The sequence below is a fragment of the Triturus cristatus genome, chromosome 3_2, assembly GCF_964204655.1.
Source record: "Triturus cristatus chromosome 3_2, aTriCri1.1, whole genome shotgun sequence".
NCBI classification, from domain to species: Eukaryota; Metazoa; Chordata; class Amphibia; order Caudata; family Salamandridae; genus Triturus; species Triturus cristatus.
In genome coordinates, this window is record NC_140584.1 from 986,216,303 (window position 1) to 986,242,509 (window position 26,207).

The 26,207-nt window shown below is 50.8% G+C and overlaps 1 protein-coding gene across 2 annotated transcripts in view; it reads right to left on the reverse strand.

Moving 5' to 3' along the window:
- Positions 1-26,207, reverse strand: part of ZZEF1 (zinc finger ZZ-type and EF-hand domain containing 1) — a 1,433,434-nt gene that overhangs the window by 362,510 nt on the left and 1,044,717 nt on the right. For both annotated transcript variants that reach the window (XM_085649580.1, XM_085649579.1), the window contains one exon: positions 18,596-18,792. In XM_085649580.1, coding sequence (XP_085505706.1) covers positions 18,596-18,792 — 197 coding nt within the window. The remainder of the gene's footprint in view (positions 1-18,595; positions 18,793-26,207) is intronic.

The following is a 26,207-nucleotide window of genomic DNA, read 5'->3' on the forward strand; positions in this document are numbered from 1 at the left end:
AGGTATTCTCTTTTTACTATGCATGCAGTGCACACACCTTAAGCTTCAATATTATACTATGCAAATTCTAAAGCGGCCACTTCTTCAGAACAACATGTGCATTCTGAACTGTTTCAACAATGGTTCTATATTAAACATTTCCCAGGGAGAAAAATGCCCTTTACTGAGTTCAATTTGCAGCACTTGTAACTATTCTTTCATCCCTTCTTTCCTGCTTTTTTTTCTTGCTTCCTTTCTTCTTCCTTCCTTTTTTTTCCTTTCGACTTTCTTCCTTCCATTGCTTCCTTACTTTCTTTCCTTCTTTCTCAAAGGCAAGAGGCTGGCACAAAAATTGGCTTTTTTAGGTCTGTGTTATCCACTAAAATTATGTGTGTAACATAGTAACCTCTACGGGGTTTGAGCAACACATCATCCATTTGTCTTTGGTTATGAGATTCAACTTGTATTCCACCCACTCGAGCATGCATCAATGGGCAAAGCACAAGGGAGCACTATGATAATGATTGAATTCTTGAGACTCAAGAAAAGTTTTTGCCATTAGCCAAAAAGTTTTTTTTTTTTTTTAATTTTTACATTGATGAAGGCCCAGCAGCTTCCTAAACAATGAGATTTTGCAAAAACCATGACTAAATATAATTGCCAAAAGGCTGGCAATCATTGCCAGACCTATTGGTTTTGCCAATGGTTGTTACATATGGTAACATGTCTGGGCCAAGATTTCACCTCATTAGTACTAGTTTAACCTTACCTTCGTTAACGCCTTATCTGGTAGAGACTCTATCTACCTGCAGATTCCTACCATTAGAATATCCTGAGGCACCAAATTGGGTCCGATAGAATTTTGAGCAGTACCCCTGCGTGCCGGTAGGTGACATCATTTGGCTCAGCATCTGCAGCGCCGTCCGTACTAGATGTGACATGCGAGTCACCTATATAGACACCTCCTCAGCGCGCTGAAGTCAGTTAATTTCGTGGAACATGGAGCAACGATGAGAACTGAAAAAGACTAATGGCCTGATTTTTTGGTGGACGGGTTACTCCGTCACAAAGGTGACAGATATCTCGTCCGCCGAAATATAAATTCAAAGGTGACAGATATCCCGCCCGCCAAAATATAAATTCCATGGGATATAATTGAACAGGAAATCTGTCACCATTGTGAGGGAGTAACCTGACGGCTAAGCCATAAAAGTACAAGTTACTTACCTTCGGTAACGATGTATCTGGTAGGGACGATTCTAGCGGCAGATTCTTTAACGTAGAATTATCCCCAGGCGTAAGACAGGACCCGGAAATCTTTCTTGCCCAGCATCTCTGTGTGCCGGGGGGCGGTACCACACGACTCCGTCCCGAAGTCCTCCGCGGGTGTGACATCAGCGAGGTCACATAAGCCGCACCCCGGCACGCTGACGTCAGTTTGCTTCTGAGAACTTTTTCGCGCCACAACGCGGAGCCATCACAACAAAACTGAGGAGAGCATGGGAACAGTGTGCGAAAAAACCAGAGAAACAAAATAGAGAGAAACAAAAGGTGAGAAACATCACCAGGTGGCACTAAGGCACCAGAAGGCGACAACAGCAAAGCCAGAGCAGGGAAAGAGCAGAGCACCACTCTGAGGAACAACTGTGCAAGCCAAGGCGAAAGCACCAGGTGGCAGTAAAGCAACAGAAGGCCAGAGCAGCGAAGCCATAGCAAGAAAAGCGCAAAGTAACACTCCGTGGAACCACCTTGAAAGCCAAGGCAAGAACCCTCCTGGAGGCACAAGCATGTGAAAGCACCGTGACAGAAAGAGAGATAGAGAGCCTGCAACCCCAACCGCAAGGGGAAGGTACACAAGCCCGGAACCATGGAGCAACAGCAATCCATCCCCAGACTACACCGCCAAGGATGGCCACACCTCCTGAAAGGAGTAGGAGGTCAAAGGACAGGTAATCCATCCGCAGACTACAGTGCCAAGGAGGGCCATAATCTCTGAAAGGAGTATGAAGTCAAAGGACAGGTAAAAGAACTAACGAAGAAGACCGGGTGGGGAGCAGAGACTCCACCAACAGAGGGAAAGAGCAAAATCAGGCCCACACGCTGTAGAGAGAAACCAGCTGGAGGGATACCTGACCGGAAGAAAACGAAGAGGACACCCACAGATGACAAGTCACCCAGAGGGAGGCGACTGCAGAAACCCAAGCAGAAGGTCCTCGCAGAACGGGGAGGAAGGGCGGGTCGTGAAGGAATCTGCGGCTAGAATCGCCTCTACCAGATACATCGTTACCGAAGGTAAGTAACTCATACATTTGATAGAGACTACTAGCCGCAGATTCCTTCACGTAGAATAGATACCCTTGCAATACCCCCTGGGAAGGAGGGTCTGCGAAAGGACCCCACCAACCAATGCAGAACAGAGGGCCCCACAGGGGACCAGAGCTGTGGACCAGGTAGAACCTCGCCCCTGCCAGGTCAAGGGAACCCCCACAAGCAAAACCCCACCGACCCCAAGGGGATGTAGGAGGGAAAGAAGGCTGAAGAGGCCCGGACACTCACAGCAGAGGAACCAAGGGCAAGGACTGAGAGGCTGAAGCACCCCACTCCCCTCACAAGGCAACATAGCTTCCGCCCAATGCCAAGACAGGAAAGCGAAAGAAGAAGCCTAGAGGACCCAAAGAAACTAGGTAAAAGAAGGCAAACCCACTCCAGATGGAAAGCAGCCTGCCAGCCAGAACAGCGACGGCAGTCAAAGCCAGAATCAAGAAGAACAGCCCGAGGCCCCAGGAAGGCCGAGTAGGCAACGCCTAGCAAGGGAGAACACAGGATCATCGCAGACCTCAGGACAGGTGCAGGGAGAGGAGGAGATGCCCGGGCCACCACTACGAATGGCCGCGCACACGACCTCAGGAAGCAAAAGCAACCTACCTAAACGCCATGGAGAACAGGCACCGGAAGACCAGAACCCTCTAGCAGAGCGCAAGCCATATGACAGCTACCACTACCCCACATAGGGTACGTTAAGTCCCAAGATATGGGAACCCTCTTTGGAAGAACTTCCGCCACAGAGGAAAAAACAAAAGAGCCACGGGGAAAGAAACACCCCCGCTGAAGGCATGACAAGCTGCCCAAACAAAGCAGAAGGCCCAATCTCAGAGCCAAGTCTGCCCAACAACTCCTGCAGAACCACACACAATCAACACAAGGGCAGTCCAGCAGCCAACAATGCCAAAGTCCCAAGGAAGGACGTAAACAGCTAGAAAACCCACTGCACACCCAGAACAGCCGGCCTAAGAAGGCCCAGAATCAACCAAACGAACAAGTTACTTACCTTCGGTAACGATGTATCTGTAAGAAACATTAGTTAGTTAGATTCCTCACCTTAGAATATCTCCAGTCTGACGCCTGGGGATATTCTAAGGTGAGGAATCTAACTAACGTGTTTCTTTCAGATTCATAAGTCACTGAGGAGGGGACGGAGGAGAAGGTGGATAAGACAGAGGAGGAGGAGGAGGACGGAGCCCTGCCAAGAGCCTTTGGATGGCGGTGTCGGCCGTGGCATGGAACTACAAGCTGCCATCAAACGGAAGGTCGAGGAGTCGCTCCCGAATATTCTCAGGGAATACTCCGTCCCGAAGCCAAGTATGGCGATGGAGAGCGACTGAGGAAGCCATGGCCCGGCCCAGCACCTCCGAGATGTCCAGAGCGGAGCGGAAAATAAACGCTGCAAGCTCCCGGCCATCCAATGCATGATGCCGTAAGTCCACCAGGCCAGACTCCTGGGACGCTGCAGATCCCAGAGACTCCACCGAGTCTCACAAACAGGAGGAGGCCCTAACCAGCACACACAAGGTGTTAAGGGCCCGCAGGGCCGTGCTGGTTGAGGCGAACATGTTGCGTCCCCAGGAGTCCAGCCAGCGGGCCCCTCGGGACGGCGGAGTTAACAGCGGCGGCAGGGAGGGAAAAGCAGTCCGCAAAAGGGGGCTGGCGGCTGAGGGGTGAAGGGTAAGACACGCCGGGTCACGCGGCGCCGGGAGGTGCCGGTGCAGAAGAAAAAGCCACGAAGCAGCGACCATTCTATGGAGAAGAAGAAACCAACAACCGCCGAACCTCTGGAGAAGAGAGGAAGTCCGAAGACGAATCAACGACCCAACGCCGGCCCGGCGCTGTAGAGTCCGCGACCGGCGTCAGGTCCACGTCAACCAGCGCCGAAGGGGACGCTGGAATGACCTCGGACACAACGCGCGGCGCAGGAGACCGAGGCTGGGTCAAAGCCGAGGCGGCTAAAGAATGGCACCGAAAAGGCGTCGACTCGACCGCAGCCACTGGCATGGAGGGACGAGGGGGGCCCGGGGACACGCCCCGACCCCTAGCCGGTCCCTGAGCGGCGTCACCTCGGCCTCGGACAAGGCCGCCATCTGCACAGAGGACCGAGGGGGACTTGAGGACACGCCCTGAGCCCCGGCAATCTCCCGCAACACCACAGGGACCCCCACGGGAGTTTGCGGCGAGGCAGAGGCGATGGGGTCCGAAGGAGGGAACCCCGAAGGGCCGCACCCCCGACGGCACCACCACTTCAGAACCTGGAGCTGAACCTGTTGGTGCCGGAGCCGCCGGCGACACAGCGGAAGTCCCCGCATGCGGCAAAGGATCCGCAGACGTCCCAGGAAGAGAAGGAGAAGAGGGAAGAGCCAAGGAGGCCTGCAACGCCGCTGCATAAGCCTCCATCTGGGCTCTGGTCGCCCCCGCGCCGGGGAACGGTGGATAGGGTGGCGACGTGCGGGGCCACACCACTCGCGGAGAACCCGCACCCCCAACAGGCCAGGGACCGGGCCTCCAGATCAAACTGTGACACTTGGCAACCGGTGAGCGATGCCCTTATGTCCTGGGAGAGGGACGATGTCGGAGACGGAAGCGGCGGATCTTAAAGCCTTCCGCGGGGGACGGGCGTGGCGCCGACACCGACCAGAACATGCACGCCGAAAGGAGTTTCATCTGGCGCTCGCGCCGGGACTTCGGCTTCATTTGCTGACATGCCTCGCAATCCATGGAGTACAAAAGGGGGTGGTGATGGACGGAGCATCAGAACTAATCAAACACTCACACCCAGTCAACAGATCTGGGTTTGATCCATCACCGTTCTTTAGCCCACTCTGCCACCCCAGTTCAGACATGGCCATATGCAAATCAGTCTGACCCTGTGCCTCATGGGAACAGTCCAGCCCGAACTGCCAAGCCATGTCTTCCCTGGACCGGAAACAAGCTTCCTAGGACCGGTTTCTGGCATTTCAGCCGTCTTCAGCCAGGCTTGCTTGAATCCAGTGGCAAAGTGAGCAAGGGACTCACGTCTGAGCATACCCTGCCAACTTATGGCGAATCAAAGCAGTACAAAAGGGGGTGGTGATGGACGGAGCATCAGAACTAATCAAACACTCACACCCAGTCAACAGATCTGGGTTTGATCCATCACCGTTCTTTAGCCCACTCTGCCACCCCAGTTCAGACATGGCCATATGCAAATCAGTCTGACCCTGTGCCTCATGGGAACAGTCCAGCCCGAACTGCCAAGCCATGTCTTCCCTGGACCGGAAACAAGCTTCCTAGGACCGGTTTCTGGCATTTCAGCCGTCTTCAGCCAGGCTTGCTTGAATCCAGTGGCAATCCATGGAGTCGTGGTGCTCCCCCAAATACCACATGCAGATGGGGTGAGGATCCGTCGCCGACATCTGGCGCGCGCAAGACAAGCACGTCTTAAAGCCCGAAGGCATTCGCACACTGTTCTCAAGAAAAACGCCTAAAAGCAGAAAAAGAAGGCCGGAAACAGGCCAGGGACACGATCCGGATCCGCGTTGCACGCGGAAAAGAAGAAAACTGACGTCAGCGTGCCGGGGTGGGGCTTATGTGACCTCGCTGATGTCACGTCACGCCCGCGGAGGAAGTCGGGTCGGAGTTGCGTGGTATCGCCCCCCGGCGCGCAGAGTTGCTGGGCAAGAAAGTTTTCAGGGTCCAGTCTCACGCCTGGGGATAATTCTATGTTAAGGAATCTGCGGCTAGTAGTCTATCAGATATGGTGTGCATTACACCTTAACCGGTTCACAGAGCGGGGAGGATCGGTAAGGAATCAACGATTAGAGTCTCTACCAGATAAAGCGTTACCAAAGATAAATAACTTATTCATCTGATTGAAACTTCTAGCCACAGACTTGTTACCTTAGAATAGATTACAAAGCAATTCCTCCCCGGAGGAGGGCCTGCAAACCCGTTTAGATCAGAAAGTCCTGCAGGACTGAAAGGGTGAAGATTCCGTCACAACGGACCTGACTGTTCAGGCAACAATGTTTTCTGAATATGTGCAGTGATGCAGATGTTGCCGTCTGACAGGTGTCCAGGAGAGAAACGGGGCATGTTAATGCAGTGGGGTCTCAGGCTTGGCTCTGGTTGAGGGAGCCCGCGCGCCCTCAGAGGGCTAATTCTTTGCCAGTGCGTATCAGATCTTAATGCACAGAACGATTCAGCGCGAGATGGTCTAATTCAGCACCGTCTTTCCTTTTGTTGCCTCCAACACAGCCCACAAAGAGTCTTTCGCCAACAAAGAGTCTATCATCCACCCAGAACTCTTTTGTGTGATCAAGGTAGAACAATGCTCTTTTTGGATCTAGATGGTGGAGTCCCTCTTCCTTTTTAGAGGGAGGAGATGGAGCAAAGAAGGTAGGCAGAGTAATGCTCTAGCCTACATGGAAGGGAGTAACAACCCTCTGAAGGAAGGAGGCACGAGTACAGAGGACCAGTTTTCGAGGTAAAAGGAGGTGTAGGGAGAGTGCTCAGAGAGGGCCTCTAACTCACTGACCATCCTGGCCAATGTAATGGCCACTAAAAAGGAAGTTTTATTGGTCAGCAGCCGTAAAAGGTAATTGTGCAAAGGTTCAAATGGCGCACACATCAGGAAAGTGAGAGCAAGTTTGAGGTCCCACTGAGGCATAATAAACGGCTTGGGTGGAAACATGTACTGCAGACCTTTAAGAAACTTGGCTCCAACGAACAAGTTACTTACCTTCGTTAACGATATATCTGTAAGAAACATTAGTTAGTTAGATTCCTTACCTTAGAATATCCCAAGGCGTCAGGCTGGATCCGGAAAGATTTTTTGTCAGCAGTACCCTTGCGCGTCGGTAGGCATCGTCTGCGACTCAGCGTCCGTCGTCGGCGTCGTGATCGCCGGGATGACATCTGAGTACTTAGACACCGCCCTCACGCGCTGACGTCAGTTCTGTACATAGCTTTCCGTGCCAGGAATGCAGAGCCATGCAAGAAACAGACACTGGTGCCAAAAACTAGGGCCCTGAAAGGAATGACCTTAACCCTAGATATCAGTTCGCAGAATGGGGAGGATGGGTGGGGCGGTAAGGAATCTAACTAACTAATGTTTCTTAAAGATATATCGTTACCGAAGGTAAGTAACTTGTTCATCTGAAATAAACACGTTAGTTAGATTACTGACCTTAGAATAGATACCCCAGCAATACCAACCCCGGTGGTGGGTCTGCGAACCAAGATCACACCAGTAAGTCCTGGAGAACGGAACGGCCAGAGAAGCAGTCTCTCCGGACTTGGCTGTCCAGGCAGTAATGTTTGGCAAACGTGTGCAGCGAGGCCCACGTTGCTGCCTGACAAATTTCCTGCAGAGGGACTCTCCGTCCCAAGGCAGTAGTAGCCGCTGTGGCCCGAGTGGAATAGGCCCTCAGCCCCAGAGGAGGATCCTTCTTAGCCAAGGAATAACAGGTCTTAATGCACAAAACGACCCACCGAGAGATGGTCCACTTGTGCACTGCCTGCCCCTTCTTAGCGCCCACGTAGCCAACGAAGAGTTGGTCGTCCACCCGGAACTGTTTTGTGTGGTACAGATAGTAGGAAAGCGCACGTTTTGGGTCCAGACTGTGGAGCCTCTATTCCTCTTTAGAGGGATGCGGAGGCGGAAAGAAGGTGGGCAATGTAACAGACTGGCTGATGTGAAAGGCAGTAACCACCTTAGGAAGAAAGGAAGGACGAGTCCTTAGAACAACCTTGTCCGGATGGACAGAGAGGAAAGGAGGTTTAGAAGAAAGAGCCTGGAGCTCACTCACTCTTCTGGCAGAGGTTATGGCAACCAGGAAAGCAGTCTTGAGAGTCAGAAGACGAAGAGGACAGTTATGGAGCGGTTCAAAAGGAGCGCACATCAGATAGGTTAACACCAGATTCAAGTCCCACTGAGGCATTACGAAAGGGACAGGAGGAAACATGTGAGTAATGCCTTTTAAGAATATAGCAACAACAGGAGACTTGAAAAAAGAAGGCTGATCAGGAAGCTGTAAGAAGGCAGAAACAGCTGAAAGATATCCTTTGATGGTGCCCAGAGCAGAGCCCTGCTGGGCCAGGGAAAGAAGAGGAGAACCTCAGAAAGAGGGGCGGAAAGGGGAACCACAGCCTTTACAGCCTTTGCTGTGCACCATACCACAAATTTGTTCCACCTGCAGGCGTATACCATTTTAGTGGAGGGACGCCTGGCTGCCAGAATGACATCACAGACTTTAGGAGGCAAGTAAAATGGTATCAACTGCTGCCGCTCAATCTCCACGCATGGAGGTGGAGGCTGGACAAGTTCGGATGGAGGACCGTTCCCTGCTGCTGCGACAGAAGGTCCTCCTGAAGAGGCAGTCGGATCGGGGGATCGATTGACAGACTGAGTAGCTCGGGATACTAGTACCTTTGTGCCCAATCCGGAGCCACAAGGATGACTTGGGCCCGGTCGCGCCTGATCTTCTTCAGCACTCTAGGCAGAAGTGGTATAGGAGGAAAGGCGTATAACAGACCGCAACTCCACTCGCGACGAAAAGAGTCTCTGAGCGAACGCCGCCTTGGAAACTCCAACGCCCAGAACTGATGACATTGCACGTTCTCTACGGTGGCAAATAGATCTAACCAAGGCTCTCCCCATTGCCGAAAGAGGCCTTGCGCCACGTCGGAGTTCAGACGCCATTCGTGATCCATCATGCACCGGCGGCTGAGTTGGTCTGCCCTGGCATTCCGAGAGCCCGCCAGGTGTTGAACCACCAGGGTGATGCCCTGATGTTCCAGCCATGTCCAGAGGCGCACAACCCCACCCGCCCTGTTTGTTGCAATACCACATGGAGGTAGTGTTGTCCGTGAACACCTGCACTACACTTCCCCCGGACAGAGGGGAGGAATGCCTTCAGTGCAAGCCAGATCGCCCGCAGCTCCAACAGGTTGATATGGAGCCGGGACTCCGCCAGAGGCCTCTGATCTCCACCTCTCCCATGCATCCGTCACCACCATTTGCTCCGGTTGGGGGTAGGGAGAGGGATCTGCCACTGACCCAATCGCGGTCCGTGAGCCACCACTGCAACAGTCTTGCAGTGCCCTCCGAGATCAGGACGAGGTCGGATAGGTTGCCCTGATGTTGAGCCCACTGGAAATTCAGGTTCCACTGCAGAGCCCGCATTCGCCACCTGGCGTGATTTACCAGCAGGATCCAGGAGGCCAGCAAACCCAGCAGCCGTAGGACCATCCTGACCGAAACCCGGGATAAAGGCTGAAAGATCGGAATCAGAGCCTGGATATCCTGAACCCGCTGTTCGGGAGGATAGACCCGAAACTGCGCCGAGCCCAGAACCGCTCCGATGAAAAAGAGCTTCTGGGAGGGACTCAGATGTGACTTCGACACATTGATGGAGAACCCCAGCAAATGCAGGAGGTCGGCCGTAGTCTGGAGGTGGGAGACGACCGCCTGGGGCGAGCCCGCCTTCAACAACCAGTCGTCGAGATAGAGGAAGACTGGAACCCCTAATCTGCTCAGATGAGCTGCGACCACTGCCATCACTTTTGTGAACACCCGAGGGGCACTGGTGAGGCCGAAGGGGAGCACGGTAAACTGAAAGTGCTCGTGGCCTACAGTGAATCGCAGGTAACGCCGGTGGGCCGGCAGGTCATGGATGTGAAAATATGCGTCCTGCAAGTCCAACGCTACCATCCAGTCTCCAGGGTCTAGGGAAGGCAGAAACTGAGCTAAAGTAAGCATCTTGATCTTCCGGAGGAAGGTGTTGATGCTCCTGAGGTCCAAGATAGGGCATAGGCCCCCTTTGCCCTTCTTGGGAAGTAGTGGGAGTAACAACCCCATTCTACTTCTGGGCCAGGAACGCGCTCCATGGCCCCCTTGGCTAAGAGGGTCATAACTTCCTGCAGAAGTTGCAAGTGATCCCCCGACATGCGGCGGTACTGCGGTGGCATGGTTGGAGGGGTCGCCTCAAAGGGTAGGGAGTAGCCCCTTTGGACGATTTGCAGCATCCACCTGTCCGACGTGATGGTACGCCAGTGGAGTAGGTGATGGCGAACTCTGCCTCCCACTGGCGTGGAATGGGCCTGAAAGGTCGGACTAGGAAGGCTTTGAGGCAGCTGCCGCGGGAGCAGATGTGGACTGACCGGCTCTCTGTCCCCCTGCTCCGCCATGGCGGAATCCACATCCGCGTTGAGGCTGGTTCTGCGGCCTGTGGCTGGACGGACGTGCGGGGGCACCCCTTTCTTGGCCACGAAAGGGACAAAAAGCAGAAGCTGGGGGGCGCAGGCCGAGAGGGCCAAGGACTTGGCCATAGCCCTGGAGTCCTTAAAGCGCTCCAGCGTACTATCCGCTTTGTCGCCAAAAAGGCGATGGCCATCGAAGGGCATGTCCATGAGGGTGCTCTGGACATCCCCTGAAAAGTTTGTGAACCTCAGCCAGGCGTGACGATGAATCGCCAAAGTCGTCGCAATCGCTCTACCCAGCGAGTACGTGGTGTCAAGTCCACATCAAATGGAGTACCGTGCTGCATCCCGCCCCTCAGCAAGAGCCTGGGCGAGCCATGTCCTGGCCTCCTCCTGACACTGGGGCAGCACGTCTGCCACTGAATCCCACAAGGAGTGGGTTTAACGGTCCAAAAGGCACACGGTATTAATGGACCGCAACCCCAAACTGAGGGAGGAAAACAGTTTCTTCCCAAACTGCTCCAACCTTTTGGATTCCAGATCCGGAGGAGCGGACGGGAAGGCGGTCTGGGACGTAGAGGCCTGGATAACCAGACTCTCAGGGGTGGGGTGTACCAACAGAAAGCTGGGGTTGCCCGGAGCAGGGCGGTGGCGCCGGGCCACGTTCCGGTACACAGGAGTGACTGTGGAGGGCTTGGACCAAGTGCCCATCAGAACGTCAGTGAGGGCCTCACTGAACTGCAGTAAAGGCTCCGAAGAGCTTACTGGCAGTTGAATAACCTCAGTGAGGAGGTTAGTCCTCACGGCCGTCGCAGGGAGCTCCAGGTGAAGGGCCTCGGCAGCCCTGTGCAGCACCACAGAATAAGTTGCACCCTCCTCCGTAGCCACGGAAGGAGGAGAGAAGAAGCGAGTGTCAGGCGAAGTGTCGAGACCACTGGCATCCCCCAGCTCATCTGCCCAGTCCTGACTTAACTGGCACTGCTGTGCCAGAGGGTCCTCAGACCCCTCCCAGTCCTCCCCTTTATCCATCTCCCGGTATACAGGTAGAAAGGACGGAGCCGGGTGGTAGATGAAATGCTCATCCATCGGTGCCGGAGACGGCACCGGGTGGCGCCGTTCCAACGCCGGACCCAGACCGGGGCTGAAACTGGGGACGGCGTCGTCCGAAGACGGCGCCGGGGGCGGCACCATAGGCGTTGGCGCCGGCGGAGGGGTCGTAAGGTCAACCGGTGTCGACCGGCATCTAGGCCTGGATCCCACAGGGGCCTCCGGCGTCGGGACCGAAGACGGCGCCGGGGCCAAAGCTGCCGGCTCGCTAAGCCTCCCAGTCGGACCTGCGGGGCCCAAAGGCGTGCCGGCATGCCTAGACGGCGGAGCGAGACTCCTCATGGCCACGAGGAAGTCCCGAATCTCGCCTGGAGTCGCATGAGGCCCAGGGATCGGAGGGTATGGGGCCGGACGCGACTCCAACGGCTCCAATGGAGCCGCGCGGGTAGTGCCACCCGAACCCTCAGCCGAGTCACACGACCGGTGAGGGGAGTCAGAAGAGCGGTGTCGCTTCTTCGACTTCTTCTTACTGTGCCTCTATTACCTGAATGCGAGGACTTCGAACCAGACTAGCGGTGATGGCTTTGGCTCCGTGACCGGTCCCTCGACCTTCTCCTCGACCGGGGCCTCGAGTGGCGTGGAGCCGACTGCCGGATCTCGAGGAGCTTGCGGGACCGCTCCCGCCTAGCCTTCGAGGTACGAAACTTCCCTGCAACTTTGTAGGCCAAACAACCTACAGATGGGGAGAACCAAGCGCTGCCGCTCACTGACTAACTTTGGGCAGCAGCACAACAGGTGGAGCCAAGATTCACGGTGGTAGTCGCAGAGTCGGCAAGCCACTGAATTGTCCTGCCGGGCCCAAGTTGAGTTAAAATCCGTGATGGGCAGAGCGAGAAGTCTCATGTAGGTGATTCTTCTCCGAGCCAGGACTGTCAGAGCTTTCTCAAGGTAGGGCTGCGATTTTCCTATGATGTATGAGGAGTCCAGTGAGGAAAGATTGAATTAGTGATGCAGGCTCTCGGTCCCTTTCAAAAGATATTCTCTTTGCCTGTATATTCACGGTTTTCCTTCAGGCTATTATTGGGATGACCGGGTTGTGCATATTTTGGACGTCAATATCCAATAATCTAATGGCTGCTGCCATGCACCTGCCATGGGGAACCCTCCTCTTCGAGAAGAGTGTTTTAATTTGCCTTTTCAATGACAATTCTGGAGCTCGCATAGTCCTGATATAGTATTTTATTAAGTGACCTGAACAAGTGAGACCCAACTCCAGCCTTACTCTTGCTCTCCTGGCCTGTCTAGGGAGAGCTAGGACCTTTATATAGGCCAAAATTTGATGGTTCAAGAGGAACTTGTTGAAGGCACCGGGAAAAACTAAATGGCCATAATTAAGACAGGGCAGTAATTTTGCCTTAAGAACTTATAAATTGGGTTCAGCCGTTTGACTGGTTAAGGCTTTTTAAGGAAAAAATGATGCCTGCCGCTTTCCTTCTCAGATGTTTCAGGTGGGGTGTAGGTTTTGCCCCTACCGATAGCCAGAAGCCTAAATATTTGTAGCTCATACTTGTTTTGATTTTTAGGGCCCCAAGTCGCCAATGTATGGTCTTCTTTCGTGAGTACTTCCCGAACATAAGTATCCTGGTCTTCTCCTGATTCACCAGGAGTTTATTCTATTGGTTATATCCGTGTAAAGCTTTTAGGGCCTTCTGTAAGCCGGTTCTTGTGTGGTCCATTATTACGATGTCGACAGCATACTGGAGTATTTGAAGCCGCTTATTCCCCAGTCTGATGGCCCAGGACTAAGATGTTATCTGTGGTAGAGCTTTGGGCCCTAAATCCTGTTTGAAAAAAAGGAAGAATGTTATTATCTGCTGCCCAGACTTCCAGTTCTTTCAAAAGTATTCTGGCATATACTTTCGCATCCACATCTAGTAAAGCAATAAGTAAAGCAATAAGCCGGTAATTTTTGGGTTTTGTGCTGTCCCGTTTTTTATATATTGGGGAAAGTATTGAGCCTTTCCACAATAATGGAACAATAGAAGTGGCGAAGGTATGCTTAAAAAGTGTTGTTAACTGTTCTGCCCGGAATTCCTGCAAGGCTTTGAACACAGATGTGGAACTCCATTGGGCCCTAGAGCACCATCTGACCTCATTTTTTTGATAAGGGTAGTTACCTCGGCCACTGTAATGTTAGTAGTTTTGATAACTTCATCTTTTATTGGAGATTGTTGATGGGAATAAGTTTGAATAATGTTCTGATGGGTTGAGTACAGCTAAGTTGCATGTTTAACCCACTCCAAGGCTGCCACTCCGTTTTCCTTTATCTGACCGGTGTAAGTGAATTGCTTAATATATCTCCAAAGTTGGATGTGTCCCCTTTCTATGAGGAGGGTAAAGATTTTCACCCATTCTGCCTCAATTTTCTTGGAGCGTATTTCCCAGACTTTCTTCCTGTGCATTGCACGGAGAGCTGTGATTTCCTGAGTTTGGGGATTTTTGATGCCTTTCCTTCTTGCCTTCAAAGCCCTTTAAAGACTGCGTTTTGCGTGAATTAGGTCTCTTGATTTAATACATTGCTGGGGTCACAGAGAGTGGATATCCTGCACTTGGGTGCCTCCAGTTCGTGCCCCTAGGGTTGATTTTAGTTCTACTAAGAGAGCTTCCCAGTGCACCTGGGGAGAGACAGTGCTCATGACTATGGAATTTGATTCTTTGTAAGCTACCCACACCAGGAGTTTGGGGCCAAGATTAACAGTCCATTTTATTCTACTCAGGACTTCGTAGCGTTCTTCGCCGGCTTAGACCCCCAGTGTTTCCAGTTGTGTTGCGGATTCCCCGTTTAGCTGCAGGGTTATCCTCAGTGGCCTATGATCGCTTTCATCCCTGTTGTCCACTTCAAAGTTGTTAAAGTATGGTACTAGATGATCCGAAATAAAGATATAGTCTATTATAGACTTGTTCCTGAAGGTGGGGAGTGGGAGCCAGAGAGGTCCGCAGTTGTTTTGATGGTGTGAGCAGAGACCAGACTATGATTTAGAAAAAACTGCTGCAGTGAGGCACCATCAATGTGCGGTAGAATATGCACTTTCGACTTCCCTAACTTCCTAAGACCTTTAGTGTTCACTGACTGCAATGCCAGGCTGGTGGAAGAACACTTTTTCTTGCCTAAATTGTTCCGCTTCCTGGATTTCCAATCTGGCGGGGAAGTTGGGAATGCACCAGGATTTACATATAAAGTGGAGGCCTGGACTATCAAGCTCTCCGGGGTAGGATGCTCTTTTTGTGGGACCAAATGGCTCGATGAGCTTTGATTCCACGACTCCTGGGACCTTCCTCTTGACCGGGACCGTGAGCGTCGCAGCATCGAACAGTCAGGAGCTTGAGGAATTGCTCCTGCAAGGCCTTTGGGTGCATGGCACGCCAATTGGGACAGGCCTTTGAGTTATGGTGTCGTTCGAGGCACCATAGGCAAAGGTGCAAGTCAGTCACTATCATCTGTTGGTGATTGGCATCAAAGGGCTTAAAGCCAGCCTTCTTTGATGACATTTCTGCCACACAAGAAGGTAATACCTAAAAAAAAAATCTATATAATGTTGAAAAAGCTTAGTCAAAAAGTGGCTAAGGGTTAGCTGTTGCGAGATCTGCCCTGACTGGCACAGAGAGAAAAGAATTGTCAGCGTGCATATGTGCCACCTATGTAGGCACCTCAAACGTCACTTCTGGTGCAGAGAAAGCCAACAACCCCACGCAGAGCCCAATGATGCCACCTACTGGTGCACAGGGATACTGCTCATGAAAACATTTCGGATCCAGTCTGACGCCTGGGAATAATTCTAAGGTAAGGAATCTGCGACTAGAAGTCTCTATCAGATACATGTTATCAAAGCTGGAATTATGTTTATGCAATGTGTTTCTGAAAGGAGGTGTAGGTTTTCAAACGCTATGAATACTAAGGTAGTCCTATGTGTGGGGGGTATTGGCAAACTGTTCCAGTGAGTCACATAATACAAAGATATGATACAAGGACTGCAGAGTAGCGTATAGGAATCTGTCTCAGGCAATGAGGGGGAAGACAATAGAGGAGGTTAGAATTGCACGGTCTGCTTACAAAAAAGCCCAACATACAGCTAAACAGGAGATGGAAAGAGTTGATGCAAGCTAACTCTGGGAAAGATATGCAGAAATGTTGGCATATTGTAAAATGGGGGAGTGGTGAAATTTTGCAAACCCCTGTCAACGATGTTGCACCGGAACAGCGGGTTTCTTATTTTGAGGCACAATTTTTTACCCCGCCAAACATCTTAAATTCAAATCCCGTTTTAGTCCCCGAGACGACACTGACTTTTGAGATTAGGGAGGTTGAAATAGCCCTGGATGCAATCCAAGCTGGAAGGGCACCAGGCCCGGATTGCATTCCTGCCGACTTATTTAAATTCGATAAAGCAAACTGGACCAAATACATCCACTTATTAGTAAACGCTATAGCAAGAGGGGCACCCATCCCGGATTATTGGCGTGGAGCTGAGATTATACCGATCTATAAAAAAGGGGATCGTACCAGCCCAAAAATCTATAGGCCAATAAGTTGAATAGACACGATGCAAAAGATTATGGCCCGGCTCGTGTTGAGCCGCATACATATTTGGATAGATGAATGTGAGATTTTATCAACATTTCAGGTTGGTTTTCATCACCATGTTAGTACTATAGATCAAGTTTTTAGATTTATGATGATTTATTGGAACACAGTAATTCTGGCAGGGGGAATTATATATGCAGCTTTTATTGATTTAAAATCTGCATTTGATCTAGTCCCCCGAAATAAACTATGGGTTTCCCTAGAGGAAGCAGGGATCCCTCTGGAACTTCTCTCTGTGATCGTCAAATTGCATGAGTCTTACTATGCTCAGGTTCGCTGGGGATCCCAGGGGAAGGTCACTGAACGATTCCCTGTATGCAAAGGGGTACGACAAGGGTGTGTTTTGGCACCTACCCTTTTTTTGCTTTTTATTAACAGGGCTTTTACATATTTTTTTATCATATCCAACAGATGCTCCCTCACTAGCAGGCACTAAAGTACCACTATTAATGTTTGCGGATGATACCTTAATTCTATCTAAGACACAAATGGGCTTGCAACGGGCGCTGGATAGATATACGGTATTGTGCAAAGACTATGACCTAGTGGTGAATGTAGATAAAACTACATTTATGGTTTTACACAGATATAAATCAGTAAAAGGAAGAGTAGTAATGGATAATGCCATACTTGAACAAACAGATACATTTACTTATCTGTGTGTGACCTTGGGAAAAAGGCTAAATTGGAAACCACAGATATATTGGCCATAAGGCATGCCCAACTTGCAGGTGTCCTCTTAAAAGAATTTCGGCTTTCACAAACTAAGCAGATAGGCCCTGCTATAACGATTTACAATGCAAAGTTCAGAGCCTCGATACTGTATGGTGCTGAATTATGGGGCTTCGAAAAAATAACATCGCTAACTATAGCCCAAAACAAGTTCTTGCGAGCACGGATAGGCCTCCCACAATCCACGCCACTAAAACCTCTTACCTTAGATCTGGGTTGTTCCACACTGGAGGAGCTAGCACCATATAGGCCAATAGCGTATAGGAGAAGGCTCTGGACTATGCCAGAGTTACTACCATATGCGAATGCATTAAAACATGTTAAAGAAATCGACTCGGCATGCAAAATTAAATGGCTACAAAAGAGCACACTGGCCGATATGGGGTTTAGCCACCTGTGGGAGGATCCAGTGGATAGTAGATTTCCGTCTAAAAAAGATTATAAGGAAGCTTATTGGAACATGATGAATACTAAGTCACTGTCACTAGTACAAAATACCTCCCTTATTGGCATTTTCCTGGAACACAAAATAGAACCGAGATTTGAAGCTTATTGGAATTTTATTACGAGCCCCGGTGATAGGAAACTGTTCCATCAATTTAGAGTAGGCTCATTGCCCATAAAAACATTTACTAGAAAATGGCAAAATGAAATAGATACCAAATGTCCCTCATGCCAATTGATGGACGAGTCCTTAATGCATATTTTATTTGTATGCCCTGCATATAAACGCCAGACAAATAAATGGTTAAAGTTGACTTGCTCTAATCTGGGCACAAGATCAAGCTTAACTGCCTTCCGCATTCTGAAAACCAATCCGCGTGAAGACATAGCTATTGCAATGGCTAAGTACTTGAGCTGGATGTGGGCAATTCGCAGAAATAACATTAATAAACTTGTGGAACTTGAATAGGGATTTTATGGTATCTGAGGTTTAGTTCCGTAGCTGTATAGTTTTAGAAAACAATTAAATTCACGCTGCTATATATATGGGTATTATATGTGCTTGTTATGCAATGTTTAATGCTTAAAAAAGAAAAAAAAACATTTTTCTAACTTTTAAACTATTTTAATATCATAACCCGATCTTTTACATTAATTGTATTATAAAATGGTGCTGTTAGTGGTGTATGAGGAATAATGTACTGTATTTTTTATTGTGTCTTTGGTGATTGAAATTATCGAAATAAAGACTACTTTGACTTTGATATGCTACATCACATCCCTCTGTGGAATGTATCCTACAATTATCTGTTGCAATCTGTTTGCCGGAGCTAGGTTTATATAGTTCTGTAGTCATAAATATTCTAAATAAAATGTTACCATGAATATTAAACTTTGTTCCCAGGACTAAAAATGAGAGAACACATTTGTTTCAGATATAAAACACAGTCTTCTCAATAACAATTTAATTTAAAAACTGAAACATTTGTTTCTGCGATGCCCATTACAACATTTCCCTGTCTCCTCCGCAACTGAATTTGTATTTACGAAGTGTTCACTTTTGGAGTCTGTACGATCACTGAACATCAATCTTCTCAAAGTAGTTTATGTTTTTAACATGCATACAAGGAAATATGGAACAGGAAAAAAATCATTTGATAAACATCACTGATTATATTCGAACTTAGGCTAACTGACCTGAATAAGTAAAGTACACAAAACCATGCCTTAAACTTACTTTACCTTCACTGTTTTATAAAGCCCTTTTAGAGCAAGTGACAGGACCCATGTTGCCTCTACTGCTTCAGAATAGGAGCTTTCCATGCTGGTCTGCAAAAGGTGACTTGTTATAAATGCCAAGTGCTGGAGATGGAGTCTGAACTGGGCTCGAAGGTCAGAACTTTCCTCATCACAATGATGTATTAGCTGATAGTCTTTCACTGCAAAACAGTAAAACAAATTACCTTTTAGAATAAAATGCATGCTATTTCCTCCAGTTTGCTATTCTAAAAGCGATGTGTTGTACAGTGTAGTGCAGGATGTAATGTACATGACTTTCAAATACCACTTTAACTTTATAGACATTACCATTAAAGATATGGATGAATCATAGCTGGCATCATTGCTGTGGGGCTCTGGCAATTCCCCAGTTGCTAGCGGGTTTCAGCAGTTCTAACTGAGAGAGGGTCTGGACCCCTGAACAAGGCTCTCCTGGAGTCTGACTCTGGACCTGCAAGCAGCAGGTTAGTCCCTGCAATCAAAGATGGGCAGAACTTCTTCCTTGATGTGCTGCATGAGAGAGGTCAAGATGGCACTGAAGGGAGCCACAATTCTTTGGGCAGGGGCAGGGTAGCGGGTTAACCCTGTCCTCCCTAAAGAGTGTTCCTCCATGAGGGAGCATCATTTATCCAAATAGTGAGGAGTGGAGTCCTCTTTAACAAATACTCAGACCCCTGCAGTTAACCAGACTGCAGGGGCAGATCTTGGTCTGCTGCACTGGTGTGGCTGAGGAACATGTGGGGGGGATCCAGAAATTTAGAGGGCTGATATTGAGTCAGGTATAGTTGAACTGAAGTTCTGTGCACGGATAAATTACCTATGCCCAGCTTGTTCTTTAGGAGCAATGTACGCACCAGAGTGAGTGAGGTCTGTGGGATTTATTAAGGAGCATAGTGAAAATTCCCCAACATCATTCATTCCATCTAAAGAGAAACGGGGTAAGTGACAAGAAATACTTTTTGAGTGCTGTGTAATCTCACATAGGTAAGACAGAGAGAAATTTCAAGATATTGACAACACTTTTCTCCCCTTATCTAACAGAGTTACTAACACAATATCTAAACACCTTCTGGAAAACTATGGAGGACAAAGATCGTGAGGTTTCCACTGTAGAAAGATCCCTGAGCAAGATAAAAGGAGGACTAGAACAACCTGAGAAAAATGTCTCGTTTTGACAAACAAGCGGATGAGTTAGAGACGAAACAGTCTACAACACATCGTCAGCTGAAGCTTAAAAACTGTGCGTTGCCCACCATCGTGCACTTAGAGGAACATCTTCAACTCTGGAAAATAAAATGAAGGCTGTCAGACTCAGATTCTTATTGCGATTAACCAAAAGAAAGTAATAGGAAGTTGTTGCTTGGGTTCTTAATGGCTGAGGTAATGGGGCCTGAGAATTCAATAGCACTGGACATGCAGACAACTACCAGGTGGCTGCCAGGTTGCTATCAAGAGGGCCTGGAACCCATGGAGCCAGTGCAATCTTGGAAAGAGACAGTCCAGGCATTCAGAACCAGTAAGATTATATTATTGATTAAGTCAAGATAGTATAGAAAAAGTGCCAAGCTCTACTTTACATCTCAGGCAACTAATATTTGAAATGTCTTACATTTCTACAGACTGTCTGGACTGCAATATATTTGGTGGAAGTATTTTAGTTGAATAAACCGAAGTCGCATAGATGCTGCAAGTACTTGAGGAACCATTTTGACTACTTTCTAGTCAGGGTCCTCTAAGGGATCCATGGCCTGTGCCCATCTTGGTCGCAATTGTTTCAGTGGGTTGGAATTGTGCTTAACCAGAGGCTCAAATATATGTGAAATCCCCTTCATTTCCTTTCTAGCTGTTTTCAGTGTCCTTTGGTGTTTCTGAGTTCTTCTGTGTACCACTGACCTGCTTGTTTGATCTGCTATGCTTGATTCAGGTGTTGAAGTTGTCGATGTCCTTATCAAGGTTGTCTGTGGGGCTTGGTTGAGCCATGCTGAGGGCGCCGAGCCAGTCTGTTTCTGTGATTTTGCCCCAGTTGTGGCTTGGTATGCTAAACCTGGTAGGGATGTTGACTAGAGGTGTGCTGATTTGGAAGTGGATGATGGAGTAGTCGGTTCATGTGAGCGGTGTGGTGGAGTTATATTTGATGCGGTCACTTGTGGTGAAAATGGAGACAAGTGTGTGTCCTGCGGTGTGTGTTTGTTCTGAGACAAGCTAGGTAAGTCCGATGGTGCTGAAGCTTCCGAGGAGTGCTGTGGTGCAGGTTTTTTTTTCGGTCTTCCAGGAGAATGTATGCTCTGGAGTAGATGATGACTGGAGCGGCGAAGTTGGTGCTGGTTTTGTAAAGATGGCTTAAGGTTGGAAAAAGTTGCACGTGGACCAGGTGGTCGATAGGTGAGGGTTCCATTCATGGTGAAGTTTTCAGAGATGTGCAGCTTGAAGTGCAAGTGTTGCATGAATGGGGTGGCGTGCTCTGTGGATGTTGTGCATTTGATGGATTTGTTGTAGTTGATAACAAGGCCTCCTCCTGGCTTGTAAAGGCAGTGCTGTCTAGCAATATCACAGCCCACTGGGATTGCTGTGGCGATGTAAGGAGCCGATAAGGGTATGAGCTAAGTCACTGTGATGAAGAGGATGTCCGATGTGGCACTACTCAGCAGGTCTCATATTTTGGTTGTGAGTTTGCTGATTGATCGTGTGTTGAGAAGCATAAATGCTAGTGGGTGTGGGTTTGCTGCAAAGTGTTGTAGGGTGGGGATGTAGGCGTTGTTGGTGCTTTTGTGGTGTGTGTTGGGAAGGGGTGTGGCGGGCGTTGCTAGCATGTTTGTAGGGGCTGTGGGTGAGTGCCTTTCAGAGAAGCAGCAGTGGATGCAGATAAAAGCTCCTACCATAGTGTAAGACGTGGCGTAGAAGCAGTAGGGAGAATGGAATCCAGGGTCTAGCGACCCAAGGAGTGCTGTGGAGTATAGCTGGGAGGTGATCAGAGCAGTGTTTCTGGTACTGGCCGTGGTCTGGGCGTGGTCCAGGCGCAGACATGCTTGCCTTTGGCACACCTTATTTTCCATTATCATGACCCCTAACTCTTCACAGGCTCTAACTGTATCTTATATTGCTTTCAAAGTATAGCTAGGTGGTTATTGGACCAGGGTTCGTGGTGCTGGGTGTGGTCCAGTCGTGGACGGGCGCAGAAAGGCTTGCCTTTGGTGCGCCTTCTTTTCCATTATCATGCCCCCTATCTCTCCATGGGCTGTAATTGTAGTTTTTTTTTATTGTTTTTACTATTGTTGCAAAGAGTCGTCCTGAAACTTAACATAGAGGTTTTGCGCCCCTACTCAGCAGGTTTCATGATCCCTTATAAGGGACCCAGGGGCGCCAGTGAGTGTAAGAACTTGAAGTCAATAGGAGACAACCTGGAGGCAGCGAGGCAGAAAGTGGAAAAGAAGTTCAACTGGGGAGGGTGGCAGGCCCTCCTCTCCCTCCCCCCACTGAAGTATCCCCCCTGGGCGTGGAGCCAAAAAAGGAGACAGGCAAATTAAGGTTAATACACCATCTATCACACCCCCAAGGGGACTCCATCAACAATTGGCTGGATAAGGGCAGTTGCTTGATAGCATACGCATCAGTGGATGACGCAGGCAGTAGACATAAAAAACTAAAGAAGGGAGGGGGACACTGTTGGCGAAGAACAAGTTACTTACCTTCGGTAACGATGTATCTGTAAGAAACATTAGTTAGTTAGATTCCTCACCTTAGAATATCCCCAGGCGTCAGACTGGATCCGGAAGATTTTTCGTCAGCAATACCCCTTGCGCGTCGCTAGGCGTCGTCTGCGGCTCCGCGTCCGTCGTCGGCGTCGTGCGCCGGGATGACGTCGTCGGAGTACTTAGACGCCGCCCTCGCGCGCTGACGTCAGTTCTTGTACATAGCCTTCCGCGCCAGGAACGCAGAGCCATGCAAAGACCGACACTGGTGCCAAAAATAAAATCTAGGGGCCTGAAAGGACAACCTTAACCCTAGATGTCAGTTCGCAGAACGGGGAGGATGGGAGGGTCGGTGAGGAATCTAACTAACTAATGTTTCTTACAGATACATCGTTACCGAAGGTAAGTAACTTGTTCATCTGAAAGAAACACGTTAGTTAGATTCCTCACCTTAGAATAGATACCCAAGCAATACCATCCCCGGTGGTGGGTCTGCGAACCAAGATCACACCAGAAAGTCCTGGAGGACAGAACGGCCAAAGAAGCCATCCCTCCGGACTTGGCTGTCAAGGCAATAATGCCTGGCAAACGTGTGTAGCGAAGCCCACGTCGCCGCCTGACAGATGTCCTGCAAAGGGACTCCCCGTCCCAAGGCAGTAGTAGCCGCCGTGGCCCGAGTAGAATGGGCGCGCAGCCCAACAGGAGGGTCCTTTTTAGCCAAGGAATAGCAAATTTTTATACACAAAACGACCCACCGAGAGATGGTTCGTTTGTGCACAGCTTTCCCCTTCTTAGCACCCACGTACCCAACAAAAAGCTGGTCGTCCACCCGGAACTGTTTTGTGCGATCCAGATAAAAGGAGAGCGCACGTTTTGGGTCCAGACGGTGGAGCCTCTCTTCCTCTTTGGAAGGATGCGGAGGCGGAAAGAAGGTGGGCAAGGTGACAGACTGCCCAAGGTGAAATGGAGTCACCACTTTAGGAAGAAAGGAGGGACGAGGCCGAAGGACAACCTTGTCCGGATGAACAGATAGAAAAGGAGGCTTTGAAGATAAAGCCTGGAGCTCACTCACCCGTCTAGCCGAGGTGATGGCTACCAGAAAAGCAGTCTTTAGAGTTAGAAGACGAAGAGGGCAATTGTGAAGAGGCTCGAAGGGAGCGCACATCAGGAATGTCAATACCAGATTCAAGTCCCACTGAGGCATTACAAAAGGGACAGGAGGGAACGTGTGTGTAATGCCTTTGAGAAAGCGTGTAACCACAGGGGACTTGAAAAGAGAAGGCTGATCAGGAAGCCGCAAGAAGGCGGAGATGGCAGCAAGATAACCTTTCAGGGTGCCCAGGGCAGAGCCCTGCCGGGCCAGAGAAAGAAGGAAGAGGAGAACCTCAGAAAGAGGGGCGGAAAGGGGATCCACAGCCTTTGCTGTGCACCATGCCACAAATTTGTTCCACCGGCAGGCGTATACCGACTTTGTGGAGGGACGCCTGGCTGCCAGAATGATATCACAGACTTCAGGAGGCAAGTAAAATGGCATCAACTGCCGCCGCTCAATCTCCACGCATGGAGGTGGAGGCTGGACTGGTTCGGGTGGAGGACCGTCCCCTGCTGCTGCGACAGAAGATCCTCCCGAAGGGGCAGACGTATCGGGGGATCGGTCAACAGACTGAGTAGCTCGGGATACCAGTATCTTCGTGCCCAATCCGGAGCCACCAAGATGACTTGGGCCCGGTCGTGCCTGATCTTCTTCAGCACTCTGGGCAGAAGTGGTATAGGCGGAAAGGCGTACAACAGACCGCAACTCCACTCGTGACGAAAAGCGTCGCCGAGCGAGCGCCGCCTTGGAAATTCCAACGCGCAGAACTGCTGACATTGCGCGTTCTCTTCGGTGGCGAATAGATCTAACCAAGGCTCTCCCCACTGCTGAAAGAGACCTTGCGCCACTTCGGAGTTCAGACGCCATTCGTGATCCATCATGCACCGGCGGCTGAGTTCGTCTGCTCTGGCGTTCAGAGAGCCCGCCAGATGTTGAACCACTAGGGTGACGCCCTGGTGTTCCAGCCACGTCCAGAGGCGCAGAGCCTCCTGACAAAGGGTCCACGACCCCACCCCGCCCTGTTTGTTGCAATACCACATGGCGGTAGTGTTGTCCGTGAACACCTGCACGACACTTCCCCTGACAGAGGGAAGGAAGGCTTTCAGTGCAAGCCTGATCGCTCTCAACTCCAACAGGTTGATGTGGAGACGAGACTCCGCCGGAGACCAGAGGCCTCTGATCTCCGCCTCCCCCATATGGCCACCCCAACCCAGGAGGGACGCATCCGTCACTACGACATGCTCCGGTTGGGGAAGGGAGAGGCTCTTGCCCTTGACCCACTCGCGGTCCGTGAGCCACCACTGCAACTGCTGTGCAGTGCCCTCCGAGATCAAGACATGGTCGGACAGGTTGCCGTGATGCTGGGCCCACTGAAACTTCAGGTCCCACTGCAGAGCCCGCATGCGCCGCCTGGCGTGATGCACTAGTAGGATGCAGGAGGCCATCAGCCCCAGAAGCCGCAACACTAGCCTGACCGAAACCCGGGATAGAGGCCGAAAGATAGGAATCAGGGCCTGTATATCCCGGACCCGCTGTTCCGGTGGATGGACCTGGAACTGCGCCGAATCGAGAACCGCTCCGATGAAGAGGAGCTTCTGAGAGGGACTCAGGTGTGACTTCGGCACGTTGATGGAAAACCCCAGCAAATGCAGGAGATCCGCCGTAGTCTGGAGGTGGGAGACGACTGCCTGGGGCGAGCCCGCCTTCAACAACCAGTCGTCGAGATAGGGGAAGACTGAAACCCCTGATCTGCGCAGATGAGCTGCGACCACCGCCAACACTTTCGTGAACACCCGAGGGGCACTGGTGAGGCCGAAGGGGAGCACGGTAAACTGAAAGTGCTCTTGGCCCACCGTGAACCGCAGGTAACGCCGGTGGGCCGGCAGGACGGGGATATGAAAATATGCGTCCTGCAAGTCCAACGCTACCATCCAGTCTCCAGGGTCTAGGGCAGCTAAAACCTGAGCCAACGTTAGCATCTTGAACCTGTCCTTTCGGAGGAAGGCATTGACGTTCCGGAGGTCCAAGATAGGGCGTAGGCCCCCTTTGCCCTTCTTGGGAACCAGAAAGTAGTGGGAATAACAACCACGACCTACTTCTGGGCTCGGAACGCGCTCGACGGCCCCCTTGGCCAAGAGAGCCGAAACTTCCTCGCGGAGAAGATTCAAATGATCCCCCGAGATACGGTGGTGCTGCGGTGGCATGGCTGGAGGGGTCGTCTCGAAGGGGAGGGAGTAGCCCCTTCGGACGATTTGCAGCACCCACCTGTCCGATGTTATGGACCGCCAGTGGAGCAGGTGATGGCGAACTCTGCCGCCCACTGGCGTGGTATGGGCCTGAAAGCTCGGACTAGGAGGGCTTTGAGGCGGATGCTGCCGGGGTGGAAGTGGGCTGACCACGTCGGCCTCCATTTCCGCCACGGCGGAAGCCACGTCCGCGACCGCGCGCAGGTTGGTTCTGCGGCTGGTGGCTTTGCGGACGTGAGGAGGCGCCCCTTCCTTGGCCACGAAAGGGGCGAAAAGCGGAGGTGTGCGCCCGCGGAGCCGAGAGGCCCAAGGACTTGGCCGTAGCCCGGGAGTCCTTAAAGCGGTTCAGCGCACTGTCCGCCTTCTCACCAAACAGGCGAGTGCCATCAAAGGGCATGTCCATGAGGGTGGTCTGGACATCCCCGGAAAATGACGTGGACCGCATCCAGGCGTGGCGGCGGAGCGCCACCGTGGTTGAAATCGCCCGACCCAGCGAGTCCGTGGTGTCAAGCCCACATCGTATGGCGTGCCGTGCTGCATCCCTCCCA